The sequence below is a fragment of the Rousettus aegyptiacus genome, unplaced genomic scaffold, assembly GCF_014176215.1.
Source record: "Rousettus aegyptiacus isolate mRouAeg1 unplaced genomic scaffold, mRouAeg1.p scaffold_m13_p_1, whole genome shotgun sequence".
NCBI lineage: Eukaryota > Metazoa > Chordata > Mammalia > Chiroptera > Pteropodidae > Rousettus > Rousettus aegyptiacus.
In genome coordinates, this window is record NW_023416284.1 from 31,965,640 (window position 1) to 31,991,171 (window position 25,532).

Here is a 25,532-nt window from a genome sequence, read left to right on the forward strand (position 1 = left end):
GATACAGGTCCAAGCGGTGTGTGGGTATCTTAATGGCTTATGACAACTCTCACTTTACAAGCGTAAATGACATGATGTTTTTTTCTGCTGCTGAGGACTTGATACTAGAGAAATTGCATCACAACAAATAAAGTAATGGAGACAAAGAGATTTGCACATTTGTCCCATCTTAGATCCAGGGATGGCGGACTCTTCTTGTTCATGGTACAGGTCACTGAGATCAAGCGCAGACACACAGCAGGGCTGGGACAATGCTTGTGGAATGAATGAGTAAAGGAGCAGAACACATCTCACCTCCTTTGTCAGCACGGGGTGCAGCCAGTCCCCCCTCACCCCACCATCAATACATAAACATGTCATACGGCACCTGAGTGGGCGCTCAGGGGTGGCAAGGAGGGAAGGAGGGAGAGAGAAGCTGGCCGAGGCTTGGCTTCCTTCCTGAGGATGCTTTGTGCTTCCGGCATGCAGCAACCTCCCGGGGCAGGGGTGGGAAGATCGCGGGCTTTTCAGCCAGGCGGACCTGGACTCAAGTCCTGACTGCCACTAATGAGGCCTGTGACTTCAGACATGCCCATGGATCTCTCTGAGCCTCAACTGCAAACTGGAGATAAAAACACTTGCCCCAGAGAGAACCATGGGGATTCAAGATGATCCACATAAACTCTTTTAAGTATTGAATAATGTAAAAGTCCTTCGTCAGCTCTAAATTTCTGTGCACACACACAAAAAATTCACATCATCGTTATTTTCAACTTAGCCTCCTAATAAGGGGGCAGGGAGGCACAGAGAGCCTTGGTGACTCGTCATGAAAATCCGTGTGGACTTCTGTGCTGCAGCCCTACAGCAGAGTCTCTGGTTGCTTTGCCAGCCTCAGGGCACTGACAGGGAGCCAGGAGGCAGCCGCGGCAGAGCAGGCGCTGGCCTGGAGCCCTGGCCTGCCTCCCGCTTCCAAGTCCTCGCCCCTGGGAGCTCCTCTCCCACTCTCCTGGGACCAGTAACTTACATATCCTGGAAAGGTCCTGACCTGGGGCCTCCACACAGGGAAGGCAGCTAGCACCACGGCTGAAAGGAGATGGACAGAGGACAGAGTTCTTCTCTGCTGCGCCCTGCGGGTGGGAAAGCAGAGGCGACCTCCTGGGCATGGTGTGTGCTCCAGTAGGAGGGGCCACAGCACCTCGCGGGGCGTCAGGACCAGCAAGTGTGTGGAAGAGCAGACCCCACGTCCACCCCTGGCGCTGCTCCTGGGAGTATCCCGATGTTGGGGGAACTCTGAGGTGACCCTCCGTCAAGTCAGCCTCTTCTCTCACCCACCACTCAGAGTCAGATTATGTCCCTGCTGATGCCAGCTCTGCTGCACGGACCTGGCCCCACGGCTCCGGGGTCATGCAAAGGAGAAGGACGAGAAAAGGCAGTGTTGGCATATACCTGCTGTGTGCCAGGGACTGCGCCGGGCAGTTCTCAAACTTGCTCTCTAGCATTCACAACAACCCTACGAGATGGATGGTACTCGTTCGATAGGTGAGGAAATGAGGTTCAAAGAAGTAAAGTACGGCCGCTGAGATCACACGGCTTGTGAGCGGGAAATGGGAGTTGGACCCAGTTCTGTCTGATTGGAAAACCCATTTTCCTTGTGCCGTAGCATCCTTGGATTTGCACGCGCCGGGCCCTGTACTGGGCAGCAGAGGCTGCACTCAGGGAACCCCCAGCTGAATGGACTCCGTCTCTTTATTCAAGAAGCTTGCAGCCTCATTGGGGAGACAGGGATGAAAACCACAGGTCAAGTGTGGATTCCTTTACAGTCTTTCTCTGTGATCTTGGGTGGTTCCTAGAATGACCCCTGGGACCCCCAGGAGGCACCCTATTCCCCAGAGAGCTCTGCAGAGATAGGGAGGTCTGGGTTTGCCAAGCTCCAGGTGAGAGAGTCCTCCTGTCCCTGCCATTCGAACCCCTTTCCGCTCGGAGTCCCTTCCCCATTCCAGCCTCTTTGCTTTGCTGAGGGGGAGGGGCTTACAGACAGCACCTTCCTCCACAACAGCCCTGGAGGAGTGGCAGCTGTCGCCCCCTTGGCCAACATCCTCGCTCTCCCCTCTGTGGCACACACAGCAAGTTGCATTTCCCGCCTCCCTGGCCATGTGACTGAATCCTGGCCGGTGGAGAGGAAGCGAAGGCGATGCCCACTCAGGCCCGGGCCACGGAACCTCCACGCGTATCCCTTCCTCGTTCCCTAACCACCCTTTCCAGAACACCTCCCTGCGTCATATCTTTTCTTCTTGAATCCTGGACCCCAGAGGTGGGGCGCCTTCCCCAGGCGTGGCTGAACTTTAGCAGAGAAAGCAGGACACCCTGTCTCCTGCCTCCACACGCACACCGCTGGCCTCGTTGGTCCCGACACCTTGACACAGCACCAGGAGCCTCCCTGCTTGCATTCCCCCGGCAGAACTGTGCACTGGACAGAAAGCCTCCGCAGCAACATGTGGATGTGGGGAAGGTTGGAGCCTAGTGGAGTGTGAGCTCAGTGTGGATCGGCTGGGCCGAGGCAGCCGGAACAGCAGATGGGCTTCGTGGCCGCCCTCAAAACCTGCATCTCCCATCTTATACCCATCACAATTAATGGCAACTCCACTCAAGTCACTCAGGCTACCACCTTGGAGTCACCCTCCTCATGCTCTCACGACTGCTCGTCTCACCCACCAGCAAATCCCTCTTCCTTCAAAACAGATCTCCAGTGTAACTGCTTCTCACCACCTCCACGGCCATCCTTCAGTCAAAGCCTGTCGGCCTTTGCTGAGTTACCGCAGACCCTCCTGCCTCCTCGCAGACCCTCCTGCTTCCGCCCTTGTCCTTATGCTGTCTTTTCCACAAAGAAACTAGAGCGATTTTCACAAGACATAAATATGATCAGGTCATTTTCCTGCATGAAATCCTTCAGCGGCTTCCCCCACACTTGGAATGAACTACGAACCCTGCTTGCGGCCTCGAATCTGGTCCCGGCAGCACGGCCAGCCTCGCCTCCTCCCACTTCTCCATCATTGCTTCTCCTGCATCCCTTCATGCATCCCCGGCAAACTATGCTTTGCCCAGACACCTAAGCACCTCCCGCCTCAGGGTCTCTGTACTCACCGACCCCTACATGCAGAACACGGTGCCATCTCTCAGATGCCCACAGAAACGGCTTTCTCATGTCATCTAGGTCTCTGCTCAAATGCCACCTTAGAGAAGAGTTCCCTGATCACTTTTCTAGTATCCTGTATCCCACTTTATTTTCCTTGAAAGCACTAATTGCTACCTACCATTATGTATCTGTCGGTCCATTTGCTTTCTGTCTGTCTCCCTCCATTAGAATATAGGCTGCATGAGGACAGCGAAGCTGACTCTTATACTTTGTTTTCAATTCCCAGCATTCAGAACAGGCCAGGAACATTGTAGCAACTCCATAAGTATTTGTTAAATAAGTAAATGCAGCAAGGAATAAATAGATGAGTCAATGAACAAAGGAAGCAACTGCATCTGAGGTCTCCTACCGGGGAGTCCAGGGCTCTTGTTCAAAGATAGTTTCCCTTGGTGGCTGCAGAAAAGCACTGGGGGAACTGGACCGCAGGTGGCCACGCTCCAGAGGGTTAGCCTCAGCCATCTGGAACTTCACTTAGGGAGAACAGTTTACACCATCTGGCTGAGGCTGTCCCCAAATGAAGTACTCCAGCTAGGAGAGCAGTCATCTTATCTCCGGGCTCTCCTGCCTGCCCCGAACTTGCCTGAAGACAGAGCCTCGGGCCTAGCAAGAAGAATTTAATCAGCGCCGAGCAGATGTGGGAATCTTCAGCTCAGCGCCGATTGGAGCTGGACCGGCATTGCCAAGGGATGGAGAGAGAGGGCCTCCTCTGAGACTCTGCCATGTGCTCAGGCCAAACCGCACATGCATTGGGCATCATACTCCAGAAAGCACTTTCAGGGCTCCCGGTGGACATCCCAGGGCTTTGCCGAAATAGCCTCTTTAATTACACACCAGCAGGTGACAAAGACTAATCTCCTTCGGCAGAAACTCCCCGGCGCTTGGTGTGCTTCTCACAGTTGAGTCCATCATTGCAGAGGCCCAGACTCCATGGGCTAGAGATTGAGCGTTTCTTGCAGCTGCCTGTGGGAGCTGCCAGTGTGCGGGGGCTAGGGCAGAGGGGTCCACACCAGTCTGGCAGGGAGATACCACAGCTAGTGCTCAAGTAAGGGCCTTGGGTCTCGATGTGTCCAACTTGGGATGATCTGTATTGTTCCACTTTAAGTTTGGGGTCACTTTTCTGCCCTGGAAAATATTTTACTTCATGACTCTGAGAGTGATGTTCTCTGAAAGGAAAGGGGCAGGGCCGGGAAAAACCTTCGTGGGGCATCTTCCACGTGTTAAGCGTTTCCTACACGTTTGCACTTTTAACCCTGCGATCTGGGCAGTACTGTTGCCATTTTTCAGATGTGGAAACCGAGGCTCAGAGAGAGGGGGGTAAGGGCTTTTCCAAGGTAAGACAGAATCTTCCAGATTCCCAGATAAAGACTACTCATTGCCTCGAGGGTTGCCTCCATGGGAACCGAACTGCCTGGATTCTCGGACCCACACTCAGGGGTTTCCACAAATCATCATCCTCTGCTCAGAGGCCCCATCTCCTCTGCTCTGAATGGGCCAGTTACGCCACGGGCAGGGGAAGGAAGGGTTTGGCATGGTGCTGAATGGAGGTTGGCTGGGAACAAATGGCTACATAAGCCCTGCAGAGGGACCGACTGCTCTGGGTGAGAGGAGCAGATGGGCCTGAGGAAACCATAAAGGTTCTGAGCAAGGGAAGGACGCTCGGGCAGAGGGCACAGCATATGCAAAGACCCAGAGGCACAGTGAGAAGACAGTGAGGGCAATGGTTTGGGAGGGTTCTTGGGAATGGTCCCACCCAGAGGACACCTCATTGTGCCAGCAGTGGGGCTCTCTGAGGTTACTGGGCAGGGGAGGGCATGCTTAGAGCCTCATTTTCAGATTATCTGGACCACTGAATGCAGGATAGATTGGAAGGGCTGAACCTAAAGCCCGCTCCCTTCTTTTAGGAAGGCAAGCCTCCAAAATCCTTCAGTCTTGAGAAGTAAACTTAAACCACCGGGGGACACAGAAAATAAGCTTCCTTGGTGCTGGTGACATCCCCCCACTGGCCACCTCCCTCCACTTCCCTCAGTCTCCTGTCTGGGAGCCATTCTAGAGGTGACTGCCCCAGCAAGAGAGGCCACAAAGCCTGGTGGGACCAGGGCGAAAGGCTGTCCCTGCCCAGGTACATACGCATGGAGCCCGCAGTGAGAGAACTTGACCTGAGGCCAGGAAGACTCCAGAGGGAAAAGAAGGGAAGGGTGGCACAGGTCACCTGAGAAAAAAGGTACCAGCTTGGCCCTAATCTCCCTCTCACTGAGTGAGCTCAGGGACGCTCCTTTCCCTCTCTGGCTTCAGGGTCTCTTTGTCACTAAAGTGAGGGGAGGATGCTATGCCGTTGCTGACAATCTGCTATGCTGTTGCTGACAGTCTGGAAGCAGTCAGAAGCTGCGGCTCAGAGCCTGCCTGTCAGTTCTCCCTCCTCCCTTCCTTCCACAAAGCGCCATGAAATGCCTACTCCGTAGGATGCCCTGAGTGAGCCTTCATGGCTGCAAAGACAGATGAAAGTACTACCTGTTTACTAAAGCATTTGTATATGCTGTTAAGTGAGAAACGCATGCTACAAAAGAGGATGTCATATTTGTGTGTCTGAATTTTGCGGGTGTGCGTATATAGCAGATATATAATAACAAACACGCTGAATAGAAAACTGGAATGATATCTACTAATTGAGCTGTTCTTTGAGTGGCGGTGATATTTCTTTTAAACTTTGGGACTTTTTAATACAATTTTTTTGCAGTATACTTTATTACTTTTGAAATGAAAAATCAATAGCAACAGCTAGCCTTTAGCGAGCACTGGTTAACTGCCAGCCATTCTTCTAAGAGTTTTGCATAATTAACTAATTTAATTCATGCAACAACTCCATGACATGGGTCCTATTATTATCACATTTTACAGATGAGGAACCAGAGGCAGAGAGAGGTTAAATATCTCTCCCAAGGCCACACAGCTCAGAGGTAGTGGAGCCAGGATTCGAGTCTCCGAAAGTGGCAATCTGACTAGAAAGGCTGTACTTCTTCTACCCGTTCAACATACGGCCTCTGACGAGCAGCAGATGCCACCGATGAACACTGGCGCCCTGTGACAGAGGGAGGAGAAACACCAAGACTCGCTCATATACACGGTGGAGTGCCCGGAGGTGTCACCCGGGGCGCAGCAGGGGCTGTGCAGGGCTCTGGGCTCTGAAGCTCTGGGTGACACTTCTTACTGTAGTTGACAGGGACATGCAAGATGTGTTCACTTGATGAAACAGACCCTCCAGGTCGGGGAAGACAATAGACAAAGGCGTGAGGGTGGGAACCGCTCGGGGCTATCCCAGGACATGCTGTGCGCCAGGCCCTGTGGGGTCACCCCATATCTGGCATTGTCTCCAGGACTCAGGCCTGCCCTGGGAGGCGGGCCCACGGGCTCCGGGGACCTGGCCCTCCGTCTGATGGTCCTGTCTCACTGTTTGCTGTTCTTTGTTAGACCCCGAGGACATCATTTGTCCTCTCTGGGACGCAGTTTCCTTCTTTGCAAAATGAAGTCTTAATCTATACTCTCAAGGTTGTTGTAAGTTAATACTAATAGCAGTAGTAATTGTACAAATAATGCAGAGCACTGAACACAGGCCAGACTTGGTTCTAAGCGCTTTGCATGTATCGACTCCTTCGCCCCAGTGGGCTGGTCTGAGTGCCTAAGGGGTTTGCTCAGCATTGGGCCTGGCATCGGGGAGCACCGTGTGGCTGTTGGCTTTGCTGGGACAGTCGCCTCTGGACCAAGGAGGCTTACGAGACGGGAACATGCCAGGCACGTTCTGGAGCCAGCAGGCAGGCGAGGCTGGCTGGAGCTCGGGGCCTGTGATTAATACAACATTAATGAAATTGTCAAATTGACCTTGTCAGTGCCTGCTCAATCCAATTACATGGCAGTGGCCCCCGTGAATGGGGTTAAAACAGGAGTGCACATAAGAGACAGCAAGACCACGGCCGTGGGAGAGAGCGCTGCCCGGGAACCCTGCAGAACGGCCATTCCCGCAGCCAGGCCGACCACTTCCGGCCGTCTGAAAACTGCGGGCCACTCTCAGAGCACAGCGTCCCCTTACCCTGGAGAAAATGCAGCTGCGCGTCCACTCTCCATCAGACAAGGGTGCTCCACACCCCGCCTGATACCCCCAGGACATGCCCTGCCACCCTGCTGGGCACGGGACACATGGTGAGCAAGACACCGTCGCTGTCCTTGAGGAGTCCTTGCTCTGCTGGGTGAGACACACATGGGAACACAGAGAATTCGCCAACTGTGAGCAATGCCTGGCGACGGCAACCCAGACAAGGCACTAGATCAACCCGGCACGCAGGAGTTTGCCAGAAAACAGGGCACCCGAGGTGGGAAGTGACCCAGAAGAGAGAGCGGAGCAGAGTACAAGGGAAGACGGGCGTCCTCAGCGGACAGCCAGGTTTCAGGCAGAAGGACCACGGAGCGATGTTCTGCAAAGCAGCCAGGGCTATGTGGGAGTCTAGACGTTCATGGCGCGGTCTAGGGGTGCTGGGCCAGCAGAGGGGCTGGGGGTGCTGGGGGTGGGGAGGGGGTATTGGGCCAGCAGAGGGAAGCCCAGAACAGCTCAGGATGCCTGGAGAAGAGAGGCTGGTGGGGTCACACGATGAGGGGCACAGTGAGCTTCTCTGAGGAAGAACTTTCCAAGAGATGGGCCCCAACAATCCTGTGTGGGTAGGGAAGCCTGGTCCTCTCTGGAAGGGCCAGGCAGGGCCGGGGTAGAGTGGACATTTGAGGAATCATGGTGTCAGCGGCAGCCCGACCGACTTCAGATTTCTGAGGAAGGCCCTGAGGAAGACCCTGGGCACAGACCTGCTCCCCCCGCCTCTGCCGGCAGCACTTAGTCCTGGAACTGGGGACCGCCTGCCACTCCCTCCCTCTCGCCGTGGCATTTCCGGAGCTGTTCCAACCGCATGGCGCTTTGTGGTTGACTGCGCTTGCTTGCACCCCTTCAACAACGAGATCTTCACCGCGGCACTAGAAGGCAGCATCGCTTTTCCCATTTTACAGTTGATGAAACTAAGGCTCAGAGCAACCACATGTCCCTGCCTAAGGTTCGTTCACAGTGGAGGTGGGACTCATGCCTATTTATTCTGAACTAAAATCCTATGCTCATTCTATTACCACGTGGCCATTTTTAAGGGAATAGGGGACTAAAGCCGGACTTCAGCACACGTAGTGGCTAGAGACAGGCACTTGATAGGCCATTACTTGTCTTATTTCACCAAAAGATAATCCCACTATTTCTAGGGCTCAACAGGGGCCCCAAAATAATGTGAATGTTGTCTTTAAGCAAAGTGATTCACGGTCAGCCATGGATTCCTATTACGACAAGTGCCACAGTGCCCCCAGGGAGGACAAATCCCTAGTTCCTTCCCATCAAAGGACATCACTGCCCACCTGCTCAGCCAAGCCAGAAACAGCGGCGTTATCCCAAGTCCCCCTCTTCCCCTCTAATCAGCAGATCTCAGTGACTTTACCCCAGACACACATTTCTGTTTCAATCTGCCCTGCCCACCCCTTCATGTCCACAACCCCTGCCTTGCTCTGGTCTCCATGGTCCTTGCAGGGACTGCGCACTTAGTCTCCTGTTTTCCCTAACTCTAGTCTCACGCCCTCCCGCTCATCATCTACAACTCCACCAGCGTGATCCATCTGAAACACCAATCTGACCTCGTCATGTCCGAGCTCAACACCCTTCAATGATTCCCTGTGGCCACCTCAGAGCAGAGTTCAGCATGTTAGCTGGGCGCATGAGGCCTGCAAGCCCAGTGCCTGGCCCCGGCCACCCCACAGCCTCGCCTCTCAACACCTCATTTGGACTCGTGCTCCAGGCCCCAAACTGAACCTCTTACGGTACCGAGAAGACACTGAGCTTTCTCAGTCACTCCTTCATTTACTTCCCCAGTCACTTATCCAACTGTGTAGCCCCAATCGCATGCTAGGCTCTCTGCTACTCATTGGGTTTATGAAACTTACATTTTAACAGGTGGTGAGGGATAGGACAGTATTCGGATACATGTATCAGGATGAGAAAAAAAAATAAAGCAGCAGAAGAGGGCTGGGGAGTGCCCTGGGGTGGGGCGTGACATGTGTGCTTTCTCAGACAGGTGGGCAAGGAGAGTGTTTCTGACGAGGGAGACGTGGGCGGAGAGCTGAGGGAAGTGGGGGCCGCCATGGAGATGTCTGGAGGGAGAGGACCTGATGACCACAGACCTTACCTCGTCCCCTTCCCTCTGCTTGTAACTCCCTGTGGCCCTCCTCCAGCCGGCTCTCACCTGAGAACGGGCATGATGGTCACCTCCTCTAGGACTTCAGAGAAAATCAACCGATCTTTTTATGCCTCTGCAGTACCCCTCGCAGTTTCAGACTTCAACATTGAGGAACTAGATTTTTCTATCTCTACTCATTCATTCATTCATTCATTCATTCATTCATTTCTTGAACAAAAACTGCTTGAACAGCCCCTGGGGACCAGGCCCAGTGCTCTGACTTGGGATGCATCTGTCGCCTCCCGGGAGTTCCTGGGAGGCGGGGAGGGACTCTGCTAGTCACCTCATTATCTTGGTGCCAGCACAGCACCTGGCCCAGAATGGCTGCAGGCGAGTATTTGTTGAGTGAATAAACATTTGAGATCATTTTATTGAAATACTTCAGAGTAAATTTGGAGACAGGCAATCCTCTACTCAAGAGTAATTTAATAACCACAAATGCCTTTAACACAGTGGGGAGGGGGAAAAAAAAATAGGTGTGTGTTTCCCTTATTGCTGCTGTTAAAATAAATGACATTTTAAAATAAAGTGTCCCTGTACAGCATATAGAATGTGGCCACATGATGAAATAAATAAATATCTGGCGAAATTATGCATTGCAAAATAGACTATTTCTGGCCTATTGGTTATTAAATTTAATCACTTTTGAGCTGTGCCCCTACTCTTTTTCCTAGAGGCAGGCGCGGTTTTGATTAAAATGTGGGCCCCAGAGCACTTTCACGGGGGAGGGCTGAGCTACGTCCCCAGAGGAGCTGTAGCGAAACAAGCAAACAGGATGATGGGGCCGAGGCAACAGCCACAATTTGCGCCTCGCTTGATGGACATGTTTATTCCCAGACAGAGTGCACGGCAGTCACGGGGCGTATGGAAATCTTGCAATTAAGGTGAAGTCTAATTAGTGACCACATACGCGAAATACAAAGGGACCTCCAGTGGCAGACACTCTGGTGGGCTCTGAAACGTGATTAGCCCGCTCTAGCCCCCGCCTCAGCCAGCCTTCGACTGAATTACAGGAGTTGGGGGGGGGGAGGGGGAGAGGGCAGGGGCGGCGATGCATGAATTCTCTGGGGACAGCTCTTCCTTCACAGTCAGTTGAGACACCTCGGTCCTCAGAGGAGAGAGAGCACCGGTTTCTGAATCCACCAGACTGCTCCGGCCTGGGCAGTCTCATATTCTTAATGGGAGTGGTGACGACCATCTCAGAGGGCCATGAAGGATCAGGAAAGGGCTTGGTGGGGACTCACTTCACCAAATTGGGTCACATCCACCTACTTTGCCCCCAGCGCATCCGTGCAGCTGAGACTGTGTAGCTCAGGATGGAGCCCTGTTGGGGGCTGGAGGCAGGAGCTGGGGCGGGGTGGGCTGTTACTACTACGTCCTCCACTGTGCCCGCAGGACCCGGGATAGGCTTCCTCTCGACCTTTCTGTACTTAAGGACCTAACTCCACACTGAGCAATTAATTTTACGTGTCCACAAGGGCAAACCTGGCATAAGCGATTTCCCCCTTAATCCTAATGGTGCTCAGGAGCAGACGGTGGCGATCGAGGCTTGTCAGATCTGGAGTTCTGGCCTGGAGACAGCAATGTTTCCGGAGCTGGGACTGGGGTCAAAGGGTGATTTCAAAACCATCGAAGAGAGCCCAGAAGTGTGTGGCGCCAATTTACATTCCTACAACATTTTACAGTTTAAAAAGTGTCTGCAGCTGATCCCACCTTTATTCCTCTCGAGAGCTTGCGGGTGGTTGCGGGGGAGGGTTAGGGTTAGGCCCCACCTGACTTTGAGCTGCTGGCCCAGGTCTGCATCTCGGGTACACGGAACCCCAACAGGCATAACATATGGGAACCTTTTTGCTTTCCGCTTTTTACTTCATATCTCCCTGGTGTTCGTGTTAGATATTTAAATATTTATTAAAACATGACGGAGGTCTCTTTTGCACTCTTCCCCGTCCCATCCCTGAGAAGGACTCTCCCGGCGCGGGGATGTATCTTCCTGCCCAGGTTTTCATACTCTGAATGCACATCTGTATGTCCGTAAACAACCTATGGTCTTATTTTGCACGTTTTGAGATTTTACGTGCGTAGTCTCAAACTCCAAGTTTCATTCTGCCACTTACACCTTTGACTCCATATTATGCCTTCGAGATGTGTTTTCGCTGATGTACGCAGCTCTGGTTCATTTTTAGCTGTATGGATTCTCACTCCGTGAAGAAAGTCACTGTGCGTGTCTGTGTGTGTATGTGGTGTGTACGACTAGCCTGTCGTTGGACATTTGCTTCCACTCTTTCTACCGGCCTGTGTTGCTTTACAAAGGAAACTTGTACATGATGGTGAACCTTGAACATGCTAGAGTCTAACCAGGGGATCGGAAACGCTCCTCTGACTCTGTCACATAGTGTGGGGCCTGGCACCCAGGGGCTCTGTCAGTGGTGGTTACCAGAAGGCACCGAGGCTGTGAAAGACGTGATCTCTGAAGGACCTACTTGAATCTTGACCCTCTCACTCATTAGCTGCGTGACCCTGTGCAAACAATCTAACCTCCCTGGGCTGCAACATCCTCATCAGGAGAAATAAAGACAGTTACACCAACCTCCCAACACTCTTATTGTGGTGACTGAGTATACGACGTTTTTAGTGTGGACCCTAACAAACAGGAGGAGCTCCATAGAGCTAATCAGAAGACTCTCTGATCTGGGCAGAGGCAAGCTCCTGCTGGCTGCCCTTCTCATTCTGAATTAGGAAGTCTGGATCAAAAGCTCAGTCTTAAAAATGAAAGAAAAAGAACGAGATAAAAAGAACTAAAGAAAACAAGCCACCTTACAATCATAACTTAAAACCTAGGGCAACCCATCCCATCTCCGAATCTGGCCATGGTTTCTAGTCCATCTGTGCCTTTGGATGGCCAACACTGGAAATCTCCAGAGGATGTACTTGGTCCTGGGCCAGGCTTCCTGAAGGGCAGCTCTACCCTGCAAAGCCCACCTGCCCTACCAGGTCTTATGAAAGGCAGCACAGGCGGGGCTACAGAGGGTTAAATCTCTTCCTCGTCCAAGAGGTTGGAGCCAATGAGGTTTTCTGCTTAAATGGCCTATAACTATCTCTCCAAGCTCTGTAGCTCACACAAGTGCACAAATCAGCAAAATGAAAATAATTTAAAGAGCCATTGGAAAGAAGAATTCCAGGCTCCCTCCTTCTGCCTGCAATGATAGCCTCTCAGTAGCAGCTCTCATTTTTCACATCCAGGGCCAAAGGCTTCCCACCAGTTTGGAGAAAATGTATCAGAGGCTGAAATCTGCTCCCTCATGGGAGGGAGGGGCGGGGGCACAGGAGCACTGTACCCCACCTGGTGTACTTTGTAGATTCCAAACACTGTCCCAGCCATGACGATGCTGCCAGGGCCATAGCAGCTTGCAGAGGTCAGTGTAGCAGGGACAATCACGCACTTATAACTAAGAAACAGAGGCCCTAGAAAGGAAGTGATGGACCCAAAGTCCCACACAGGCCCAGCAGGATGGATGCTCCTGGCTAAGGGCTCAGCGCTCAGCACCTCTGCTTCTCTCACACTGAAAGAGAGGGCAGTGCCTGTCTGTGAGCACACACCGCGTGCCTGCTGTGTGCGCAGCCCCTGACGCAGCAGCCCTAAAACATGGCACTGTTATTCTTGCTGTACACAGCTGATAAACGTGAGGACACAGAAGGCTGAGTAACTTGGCCAAGGTCATGCTACTAAGAAGCGGTGGAGGAAAGGTTCAAACCCGTACTCTCTCCACAGCACACTGTTTCCACGGCGTTGAGGAAGTGCTCAGGAGAGACCGACAGAGAGACTTGTTCAGCCTACAATCTGCCCCCTCCCCAGCTCTGCCTCTGCCGCCCCTCAGGGGCCTGCACAGAGCGGGTCCAGAGCACGGGAGCTGCACGAAGGAGGTGCTGCTTCAGACACCATCCCCTGGGCGCTCCCCATCTGGACCCTGCATCATGGTGCTCACCGCCTGGTTCCCACCTAACAGTGCCAACACTTAAGAACGAAGGTAAGCCAGCAAATGCCCCTCACCATCCCTCACCTGGGTTATTCCAAAAGTCTCCTTGACTCTTCCCTCTCTCCCTCCAAACCACCCACCGCATTGGTGGCAACATGATCTTTCAGCAGCTGTCCCTGGTCTTTGGAGTCTAGCACCTCAGGCTGGGACCAAGGCCCTCCATGAGCTCACCCCTACACACCTCTCCAGCCTCCTCCCCCAAGGCCAACGTCACCTCTACCCCCTTGAAACACCTACCTCTTCCACTTCTTGCCCCTTGCTCACGATGACAATAAACATTTACACAGTGTTTACTATGTGTCAGGTACAGTTCTAGGTGCTTTATAGACATTAACTTACTTAAGGCACACAGGAACCTAAGGCCTGCATTTTATGGAGGAGAAAACTGGGCCCAAACCAATTCAATAACTTGTTCAAGGTCACAGAGCTGGTAAGTGATGGAGCCCAGAGCTAGGCCTAGGCAGTGCGAGGTCAGAGTCCTCAAACGTAACCACTCCCAAGTCTTCTCCTCCTTTCTAGACCTGGTGGCAGCCTATCCTGGTGGAACAAGATCAGTGTAGCAGTGGAGGCCGAGCTACCCATTTCTTATAATGGTTGCAGGTTGTACACTTCCTTTCCCGTAATAGGTAAGGGACTTTTCAGTGTCACAGCTGACGTGGCACAGACCACCGGCCCTGGTCAGTCGCTCCCCTTATGGCCCACCAACCAACAGGAAGTAGAAGACGTGTAGAAAAGGGAAAGATCCGCTGCGATCGGGCTCAGCCTTTGGATGTGAATCTGCCGAGCCGGTGTCGGCACCAATAAACGCTGCGTTCTGCTTATCGCCTCGGTGCCCCATCTCTCTGCAACATCAGGAGGCTCTCCTGACGCCCTTTCTTAATTGCTCAAGGTCTTTAACCCACAGGCAGAAAGAACAGCTCTGGTCCCTGGTTCCCACAACCCTTGGTTGCCAGGGGCCAGGATTCTAGGGAGAACTCCATCTCATCAACACCAGGCCCTGTGCTGGGCCCAGGGACCCAGAGAACACACAGTGGCCCCGCCTTGGAGGGCTCATGGGCCGTGAGAAAGATGGCACACAATGACAATACAGGCTGATGAGACTGGCAGAGGTCATGAGAGGGCACTCTGGAGCAGCAGGAGGAGTCCCTGACCCAGGCTGGGGCAGGAGCATGCAAACCTCCTGGAGCAGGGACAAGCAGAAGTGGAAGGTCATGGAGCAGAGTGAGCAAGGAAGGTTCAGCTAGAAGAAACAGCTTGTCGAAGCAAGACCTAAGGTAGCGCACAGCATGGTCGTTAGGGCGCCAGGCACTGGAGTCACTCAGGCTTCGATGCCAGTTCTGGCTCTTTCTTGTCACAGCTGTGCCATCTGGGACAAGTTACTCAACCTCTTTAAGTCACTTTCCGCATCTTTGAAGTGGGGATGGTGATGATAATCTGCTTCACAGGGTTGTGTGAGAAATAACGAAGAGTTCCTAGCACATAGTAAGTGCTCGATAAATATTGGTTCATTAGAAAATATCCATAACTATGTATCCTGCACCTAGCACACAGTAGGGGCTCAGGAAAGGGGAGAGATGAGTTTACAGTGTCCTGACCTCATTTGCTGACAAACCAGAGGGAAAGAGACAACTAAGTAGACGACGTCATACAATGCTCTGAGAGTCCGGATACAGGGCCGGCTGGGCTGGGAGGTGTGGAAATCTGCAGAAGAGAAGGAGTCCTCGGAAGAGGGGGAAACGAGCCCTTAGGGGAAGTGATATTTGAGCTGAGTCTTCAAGCCTAGGGAGGCTTGCCACAGTTCATGACCCAGGGGCGGGGCGCAGGGCAGTTTATATCTGTGCTGGCACATTGTCGACCTCAGGAAAAAAGTTTCAGTTGGTTCAGTTTTCCAAGGTGGGGCAGGGGAGGTACATGGCAGGGTGGGGTTGGGGCGTGGTGTGAACAGATCACACAACCCCTGTGATCACTGCAGTGCAGACCCTAAAGCCTCCAGAATGACCAGACAGGGATGCTTCATCTCTGCTGAGTTCTGAGCAGGGCCGCAGGCACCCACGAGCAAGAACTGCTGAGGAATTAATGGCAAGGAACCAAGAACAACGCTACAGGAAAAGCCACCTCGATGTCTGCTCCCTGTGTGGCTTCTCTGGTGGCTGCTGCCACAAATCAGGGGTGGGCAAGGAGTCCAGTGTGCTCATTGGCAATGTGGGCTCACTAAACTTTTCTGGGTAAATTTTAAATGCCCTTCCTGAAGGTGGGGGTTGGGGGGGGGGGGAGCGTTCTTTGCTCAGATTCTTCCTACAGAACAATCTGTATGGGTGTGACCTGGGGTTTTTGACATTTATTATTCCCATCCTCTCAAAACTCCACTGGCCTGCTCAGGACCCCCATGGCCTGTCCTTAGCTAGGGACTAAGGGAGAGAGCCGCCTTCCCAGCCCTGGGATTGAGCTACAGCGACCCCAGCATTTGTCACTGCTTCCTCTTTGGGATCTTAGTTTGGGCCTGGATTGGGGCCACAGCCTCCGAATGAGTCTTTGATTTCTGTCATTTATTCATGCAATAATTTTTTAACGAGCATATACTATATGTCAGGTGCTGGAAATAGAGCCATGAAAAACACAGAAACCAAGATGTTAAAGTGGATAATGAATGTAATTATGATAAAGTTTGAGAATTATTCTAAGAATAGGGAAAGAAAATTGGCAACACAGTTTAGATGCTTATCAACAACTCTGGTTATTGTTTGTTTATTTGGGGTGTGTGAGTGTTGGTGCAAAGGCAGGAGGTGGGTGTCTGTCTGGGTCTCGCTTTCTTCTCCTTCACGTCCTAGACACTAGAAATGGACACAGAAAATGACGGAAACAGGGACGATTCACCCAATTGATTCCTGAGATTTTAAAATTCGCTCGAAATGGCCCTCTTCCATCACCGCATCTAATGGAAGGCAGGCGGCCGATCCCACTTTGCATGTGGGAAAGTTAGTCTCATAGCGATGGGACTCACCTCCAAAGTCACACGGCATTTAAATGGCTGCCGAGCTGGCTGTGAGGCTCAGTCACTGTCCCTCCTTCCTCTCCATCCCCAGCTTCTGCTGGTCATGGCCCATGAGTTTGACATCACCAGGATGTAATTATGTGGCGCTTACCACAATTACAATATGGAAAAGTAGCATTGTTTAGAACAGTGGTTCTCAAAGTGTGGCCCCCAGAACAGCTGCACCAGCATCACCTGAGGACCTGCTGGGAATGTAAATTCATGAGGGCCACCACACCAGCAGAATCAGTAACTCTGCGGCAGGCCTTGGGATCTGGGTTTTAACAAGCCTTCAAGGTGATTCTGAGGCAGGCTATTGTTTGAAAACCACTGATACAGAGAAGAGAGCATTGGATTTTGGATTTCGCCTTGGGACACTTGGGTTTAAGTTTCATCCATTTAACATGTGACTCAGAAAATTCAAATTACCCTTTGTTATAACCTGTTTCCTCCTCTTCAAAATAAAGATACATCATAGAAATTGCTCTGAGAAATCACAAGAAGTAAGATCTGTTGAAGTCTTTTATACTATTAGCCAACATGATAATAAAGCTGTTCATTACTTGATTCGATAAGCATTTATTGAACACCTAGTCTGCTGGATCCAGGCCACCCATGCTGGGAGCACCCATTCTCCTGTCATTTAGAAACCGCTGGTCTAAGGCTCAAGCCAGCAGTTCAGTTGGAAGAGACAGGGTTGAGTCCATTGTAGACAATCTTTCACTATGGCTCTTTACATTTTAAAATGCAAAGGGTGGGGCTGCATCTCTGGGCTGAGGACAGGTGCCCACCCTGGCGGGAACCTGAAGCAAAATGACACGGGTCTGGCCAGGGTGTATTCTGGGCCAGGCTCCTGGTAACACGTTTTTCACTTGGGATTTCACTGAAGCCTCAGAGGAAACCTCTGATGCTGTGTTATTGGTGCTGTACCACCAGGAGGAAAAGAGGCCTAGAGAGGGACGTCACTTGCCCAAGGTCTCAGAGCTGGCCAGGATGCCCAGAGTCGGACATCACCATGTCTAATGAAAGGACGTGTCACTGAAAGGAAGGCCATCTGTGTGGACTCAGGATGTGAGGAGCTGAGCACTTCCCCGGGCGGCTTTTATGCCAGGAGCTTCCTAGTATGCTTTTCCATTGTGTCCTCTCTATCCTGCAAGGGAAGAATCACCATCTGCATTTTTCCAATGAGGAATCAGAAATTCAGGGAAGACTGTGACTACCTAGAGAGATGCAGCCTGGATTCAATCCTAGAGCATTCTGACTCAGAGCCTACCCCTCCCCCGCCCCTACCCCCCATCTGTTCATGGCTAGGCTTTTCTCCAGAGGAACTCTAGGGGCCCCTGTAGGGGCTGGGGGGAGGGTATAGGCAGGAGCAACCCTTCACCCCCACCCACCTCCTGTGAGTGCCATTTTTTTTTAAGTCTCTTGTTTCATTTTCTTCATAAAAATGTTTCTTAATCTGTTCTGGCTTGTTGTTTACCCATAAAGTGTTTTAAATGAACTCTTCCTTCCTACCTCCCCACACTTCCCCCGGCCATCTTGGAGTCAAACCGAGGCTCCAGGTAGACAAGACTAATTTAATGTCCCATACTTCCCACGCTTCTTAGATACCTCTTGTCCCCGTGACAGGGGCCCAGCCAGGGCTTCCTACCCCATGCTGACGCCCTCACAGCATTCTGGTCCTTGCTCAGATCTCATCTGCGGGACGAAGCCTCCCCTGGCACTCCACTAATGAGTCAGCCTTCTCCCCACACACTCAATCTGCCTCACCCGGCTCTCCTTTTCCCTTTTTCGTGACACTTATCACCTTCTGCGGTCTTCTCATTTATTATGGGTACTGTTTATCTCTCTCCCCATCCCATTTTACCCCCACTAGAGTTTAAGCTCTTTGTGGTTTTCTTCACTAATATGTCTCAGGCATTTACACTAGTGACTGACAGGTAGTAGTCACTCAATAAATATTTGTTGAATGATGGAACAATTACTCATGGGGGAACTTCTAGATACAGTAACGAGGCCAGAATACTGAATCTCTCTCCCCATTATCTAATGAAGCAGTAAATGCCTAAATACTTGAGTACCAGCTCAGACATGGCTGATAGGATGTATTCTGGAAAGGTGCAAAAAGCACAGGGTTTGAAGTCACGCTTGAAATATGACTTCCTGGTCAGATGTGACCATCAGTGCCGATCAGAGTTCTGGGCACAGGAAAGATGCTCAGCATGTTTAAGATAAATGGAGGGAAGGCTGGATCGACATACAAATGACCAACTTACAGCCAATCTCATCCTTCAGGTGTAAGCTCTAATTTTACATCTCAGAGCCCTTCCCTGATCACACACTGATGGGGGCAGTCCTAGCTACTAGAATAACCCAGCTCAGAGAAAGCTAATGAGTAGAGGCGGGGTCTTTAGTGGAGGACCATCATCTGGTTCTTTCCTTTTCACTGAACTAAACAATATTATTGATAACTTGGTGGACGTACAAATGATAATGTTTGCGTACTATAAAGCTTGGAGGAAGGCTACGTCAGAGAAGAAAATTCCATAAGGATCTCAGATACCCAAATGTCTGCATAGACAATTCACATAGGACGAAGTTGAAAAAATACACCTGTCTAGAAAGCTGATCTGCCGAACTTCGTTAAAAAATTCCAAATACTGATGAAGTCGTGGGGAGGTGGCACACGCATGTCTACCCTGCCTGAGACACATGAAACAACCTTTCAGAAAATAATGTAACGACACGTGGAAAGGACTATAAAAATGTTCTTGCCCTCTAACCCAATTTTAGCTCACTCCTGGGAATTTACTCTTAGAAACAAACAACTGTAAAGGATCATGCAGCATTATCTCTAATAGAAACTAGAGACGGCGAAACATACAGTTAAAGAGATAAGAAGGTAACCATGGCTCAGTGGTAGCTATGGAAATCGGGGAGCGGAGGGGAAAACGTTTGCCATATGATGTGAAACGAACAGAGCACGATCACGGGAGGCTGGCCAGCCCCCACGGACAGAGGTGCTGCCCACGGCCGGAGTGCGGGGGCCCTCAGGAGTGAACGTGCACTTGGGCTTGGCTCTTGGGATTATGGCTGGGTTTTCTCTTTTCGCTTTGGCTTCCCTCAAATTTTGTTTTGTATTTTAAACACAAATGGAAAAAGAAGATCTCAACCAGCTGGAATGTTGGGCTGAAACCAATAAGATGAAATGGAACAGAGATAAATGCAAAGTCCTGTATTTCATTTAAGGAATATATTTAAGAACACACAATCGAGGTGAGAAGCAGTAGGAAGAGCTGCTAAAATAAAAAGGGGAAGGAAAAAAGATACACAAAAAAACACATTTGCTGAAGCCCAGAACTGGGACCGTGGCGGCCGGCAGTCTGGCGCAGCGGCAGGCCAGTGTGATAACCGTAACACTGCACGACGGACAAGGTGACTGGGGCTGGGGGACATTAGGAACCGACCCGATTTCCTCTCACCTAATAAATATTGAAGTCAGGATTTGAATTTGGTGTGTTTCTCTGGCTTCAAAAATCATTTTTTTTTTTTTTTATAATACAGTGAATTAAAAGAACAATGATTGTGCTAGACAAAAAGGGGGAGCAGAGGACCGTCCGTAAGCTCAACATGACCTTTTAGCTTTGGTGACCATAAACTCAACATGAGACAACTTTATGACTAAAGATGCTAATTCAAGGCTAGGCCACATTAATAAAGAAATGCCATCCAGTAGTAAGAGGTGACAATCTGCTCTACTTAGTACTGATCAGACCCTTCCCAGAGTAATGTTCAGTCCTGACCCCCACCTGTTAGGAATATATCTATAGAAGAGCAACCAGGATGGTCAGAGTTCTTAGGAATAGGTAACTAAGACACAGTAAATGCCTAGGTGCTTTACTCACATTATCTCACAATGCTCTTGAGACAACCCTGTGATGGTCAAGAGTTGAACCCAGAGCCATCTAATTCCTGGGCAGCCTCCCTCACATGAGAAATGGTGGAAGAGAATCTGAGCTATTTATTAGTTGGTGAAGAGATATGACTGCCACCTTCAACTCTGAAAAGGGCTCTGAGTAGAAGCACTCTGCGTGACTTCAGAGGAGAGAATCTGAATGACCTCAGAACTCTCAGGGAGGTAGATTTTTAGCTTGGTGGAAGAATATCTTAGTGATGGCAGTAATTGGATGGACTCTTGGGTGGGAAGAATAATTCTCATGCCTAGAGGGATTCAAGCATGTCTGGAAAGGCACTGCTTGGGGTGGACAGATCTCAGAACCTTGCAACCTCGAAGTTCACTTTTGACCTTTAGATTCCATGAGCCTATGAAGCTGCTTGGCAGAAACTGATCAATCCCTTCCAAAGAAGTGATGACGACATCTGTTGGTATGTCTGTCTGAACATATAAAAGTAACTATTATATGCCCAAGGTAAACACATTGGTCCAGAGAAAACTAAATAAAATGAAATAGATTCTGCTGGAGATGCTTACAGGGTAAGCTATTGTTTTCTGTTAATAATAAACCAAACTCTGGAGAGTCTTGGAAATAATCAAAGAAAATATAATTAGGTACTAGTTGTTGGCAAAACAATTTAAAACATGGTTACACCCGTTGTATGTATCAAGAATGTTAAAATGTTATTCCTTTTGACCCAGGTAAAAGGACCCTAAGAACATGATAGGAAATATAAGGGGAGGGGGGTACTGCACACGAAAATGTTCATCAACAATGTAAAAATTCAAGGGGGCAGGGGATGGGGGCTCAGGTTGGTGAAGGGAGCTCGAAGGAGCTCACAGGGAAAGGCCCATGAGTACTGGAGGGCCAAAGCAGGTGCGAAAGCCAAGGTCAGGGCAGGTAAGAGACAGGACAGGAGCACAATCAGGTGAGGACCGAAGGGCGGAGGGAGAGGAGGGGCAGGGGAGGAACACCAACATTAACACTGGTGGCCATTTGTCTCCTCTTTTGGGGGCACTTTAATACATGCTCAGTCCTCCATAACGAGGTATTATTTTCTCTGTTTCGCGGATGAAGAAGTTGGTGTTCAGAAAGATGAAATAACTCATCTCAAGTGAGGTAGCAGGTGCTAAAGGTGGGAATTAAACTAAAGTGCAATGACCTTAACCCAAGCTTACTCTACCACTGAGCTGGACCAAAGTGTGCAGCGAGGCCTTTCATGAACTGGAAGTCCTGTGGGTTAGCCCCACAGCTGGCCAGGTGGTTTCCTGGATGATAGTGTGACATTCATTCTCTTGGTAGATGTTAGAATTGATGGCTATAAATTACACAGAGCAGCAGAGAAGCATGTTAAATGGGAAGAGACACAAATCTGATCATATGCTATGATCACAGGTATATAAAATACATATTTACACCCTTAACAAAAGACTAAGATACGTCATGATATTTGTAGTGGTGCAACTAGAATGTTTGGTCATATTGTCCACAAGTTTCTATAAAGTGGTTTTTATTTATTTATACTTAAGAAAATCATAATTTAGAAACGCATCCAAGAAACCTTTGGGCACATAACAGTCACTAACACTTTCCTCGACTGGAAAATAAAAACAAGCCACATCTTTGTTTTGTCTAACAGGGGACTTGTTGCCAGGGCTTCTGAAGACAGTGCCCAAACCTCATCAATTCAGGCCCTTCTATTTGGTATTGACTGTCTTGTCTTGTCCTACACAACTCACTGACTGACATTGATAGAAAGGAATCGAAAAAAAGAATTGAAATGTAAAAGTGAGGAGGGGGAAGTCATTGGTGCCTAGAATAAAAGTCACTTTCTGCATCATGTCCAAGTAAACAGCATTGACAGAGCATGAAAGCGTAACTCTGAACGAGGTTAGGGCAGATCCTCAACTATTTAAAAGAAAATTTATTTTCCATTTCAAATAACCTCAGGTACTTTAGAGGAAGCATATCTTTTTACTTCGAACATATTCTTGTTCCTTCATTCAAGCAGGCTTGCTACCAAACTGGTGTTATTCAGAAGTAGCGCTTGTGTTAAAATACACGTTCCCAGCTCCATCCCACACCTACTGAATCCAGCTCTCTAAACCAAAGCCCAGGAATCTCTATTTTAATTGTCTCAGCAGATTCTTAAGATTTGGCAAGTTTAGGAAACCCTCTTCTACACAAAATGGGCTTGAGTTTTGCAAATGTATTTGAATGTCATAAAACCGAATCCTTGTAAATAGTACTATTATTCCCAGTCCTTCCAAATGACTTTAATGAAACTGATTTCTAAGTAATTGACTGATTAGTTAGGTCGAGTCTTTGACAAACCCTGAGATTATGCAGCTAGATTCTGAGCCCAGACCATATCCCTCTCATCTTTCAAGAAAGAGGTAAAAGAGCAGATTTTGCATAAACTGGGATTCTGATCCAGCTCCAATGCTGACGAACCTGAGATCTTGGCCAAGAAGTTATTTCACCTTTTCTGAGCCTATTTCCTCATTCTTATGGATACAAGAATGATGGCTTTGACCTCATATAACTGTAACAGGGCACTGGTTACACAACAGGCACTCAACAACCTCTTCGACTCATGCAAAACCTCCCAATTCCCTATCAGAATCGGTTCTTAGGTCCTTCTTTGTCACACCCACTTCTGATTTTATTTTGCCTGTAAGCCACATCTGCATGGCTCTTTGAGACTTACAGAGCCTTTTCCAGATATCACCTGTATTACTCTCCACAGCCCTGAGTTAGCAACCATTAGTTCCACTTCAGAAGAAATGAGCCTCAGAGAAGTGACCTTCCTAGAAGTGACAAAGGCAGAATTTGAAGTTGGATCTCATAATCTTTCACAACCCTGTTCTGTCTCTAATGCACGCATCATATGTTACACGAAACACTTCTACAGGCATCGTTCGTGACACAAAGCGCTTTCACATGCCACAGCATTTTCAAATATGTATTTCCATGACTATTCTTTTCTCACCTAATAGCACCTACAAAACAGGTTATAGTGTGTTAATCTTTGAAGGAAAATGGACAGAGTCTCTGGGTGTTTTGCCATGCTTAGGGAGAAATGGGATGAGCTCAAGTATGATGCATACTTTGTCCCAGACTCTCACGCATTCCATGCTACTCATGCCCAAGCTGCCCCATGCCATTAAAATGAACACATCTTAATAACGAGAACTTATTGAACACCGCTAAGAGTCACTAACTTTACTGACCCATGAAGTGAGTTAACCCTATGTTAAATAAACACTTGGAAAAGTCCTGGCACATATTCAGTATCTGTTGTTGTTGCTGTTATTACTACTTTATTATTTTCCTCATTTTATTGATACGGACTCTGAGAAGATCGCACTGCTAGTTTGAGGAGAGCTAGGAAAATACTATAAAAGGAAATTCACATACAAAGGATTGTTTTATTTACTAGAATAAAATTCCTCAAAGAAGCACCCACCTCCCTTACTTACCCCAGTGATCCTGAGCTTTGCTTACAGACCATTAATGCTTTAATGGTCTAGCAGATTACGCATAAAAAAACCAGAGACCAGAGTTTTCCAACCAATGACTAAAAGCCAATAACCAGAAATTAAGAAATTAACAATCGCCAACATTTATTGAGCACTAAATATATATAATCCTTATAGCAACTCTGCAAGTTAGATATTATCCCTTTTATGAAACAGAAAACGGTAACTCAGGAGGTTAGGTTAAGCTCAAAGCAAGCGGGAGGGCGAGGCTTGGAATCCAGGTGCTCAGCCCAAAACCTCCGCCATTTCCAAGATACCATGCTGACTTCACAGGCATTACAGAAAGGAAAGTGCAAATCTATAGTTAGATCAAATGTGGTTGGTTGTCAGATTGCACGTCGGGAACCTTAGAGACTCAGATACTGAATGAGATAAAAATTATGTAACTTGAAAGATCATTTGAGATACAAGATGGGGAAAACAAACTGACATCGGGTGACTGTCCCTGACTTCCTGCTGGTAACCCTGGACCACATCTAACATTACTGCTTCCCTACACCCCTCTACAAAGATTGGCTCAAATCATCTGGGAAGCTGAATCTCAGATCACCTTGAGCAGGAAAGGCGGCTGGTCCTAGATCTGTCCTTTGAAGCAGTCTGCTTTTGAGACAGCCCTTCAGATCTGTAGACAGCAACCACGTCCCTTATGAATTTTCTCTCCTTTGGCCTAAATGTTCTGTCCCTCAAAGGACACTGGTCACCTTTACCGTACAATTACTATCTTTTAGTAAATGAGGGTAATGATTGCCTACATCAAAGAATTAATGACGCTTTATTATAGAACAGAATAGAGGAGCAGAGAAGTCCTTGAATGGTAAAAATGTCAGTTCCAATTCTGGGTCGAGTGACGGGCAACTCAGAGACACTTTATCTCCACTCTGAAAAGACAATGTTTTCCCCATCCCCAGAACGACACTGGCGCCAGGCTGCTGCCCGAGTCTCAGCAAATCCATCTGACTTCTTTGAAGTGGGAAGTCCAAGTTCAGAACGAGCCGCTGACCCCAGAACCCTACTGGCTCCCTGCCCACACACCACCATGCACAGCGGGGTCTGACCCGGACGGCACCATCGGCCGCAAATCACACGCCACGCAAGGAAAACGAGAAGGCATTATGAAAAATCCAAAGTTTATTGCAAATTGTATTTTGCTTCCCTTCGTTCTTCATTTTTACAGGATTTATTGATATCCATGATTTTTTCACAGATGTACTTGTTGACTTTGGAGAGTCTCTGTGCAATTTCAGTTTCATCCACAGTTTCTTGTGCTATTCTGTCATACAAACACTCTAGAAAGGGAAAAGAAACGAGAAGGCCAAGGATTAATGGTGAATTTGAGTAAAAAATCTTTTGAGGGAAAGGAAAATGTGCCTACTGACATACTCCCCAAACACCAATTCACGTATGTGGCAGAGCAATATTTTCAAATCTTCATCACAAAATGTACTTAGAAAAGTGTCAAAATATACTGTAAATTTACCCTTTAAAGATAACAATA

General features: G+C 49.3%; 2 protein-coding genes across 11 annotated transcripts in view; both read right to left on the reverse strand.

Annotated features, from left to right (window-relative positions):
- AGBL4 (ATP/GTP binding protein like 4) overlaps positions 1 to 25,532 on the reverse strand; it is a 992,639-nt gene that overhangs the window by 153,168 nt on the left and 813,939 nt on the right. The window lies entirely within an intron of this gene.
- The window catches only part of BEND5 (BEN domain containing 5), a 49,991-nt gene continuing 48,555 nt past the window's right edge, over positions 24,097 to 25,532 (reverse strand). For all 7 annotated transcript variants that reach the window (XM_016151318.2, XM_016151324.2, XM_016151327.2 and 4 more), the window contains one exon: positions 24,097 to 25,323. In XM_016151318.2, the coding sequence (XP_016006804.2) occupies positions 25,166 to 25,323 (158 nt within the window). In that variant the 3' untranslated portion in view covers positions 24,097 to 25,165. The remainder of the gene's footprint in view (positions 25,324 to 25,532) is intronic.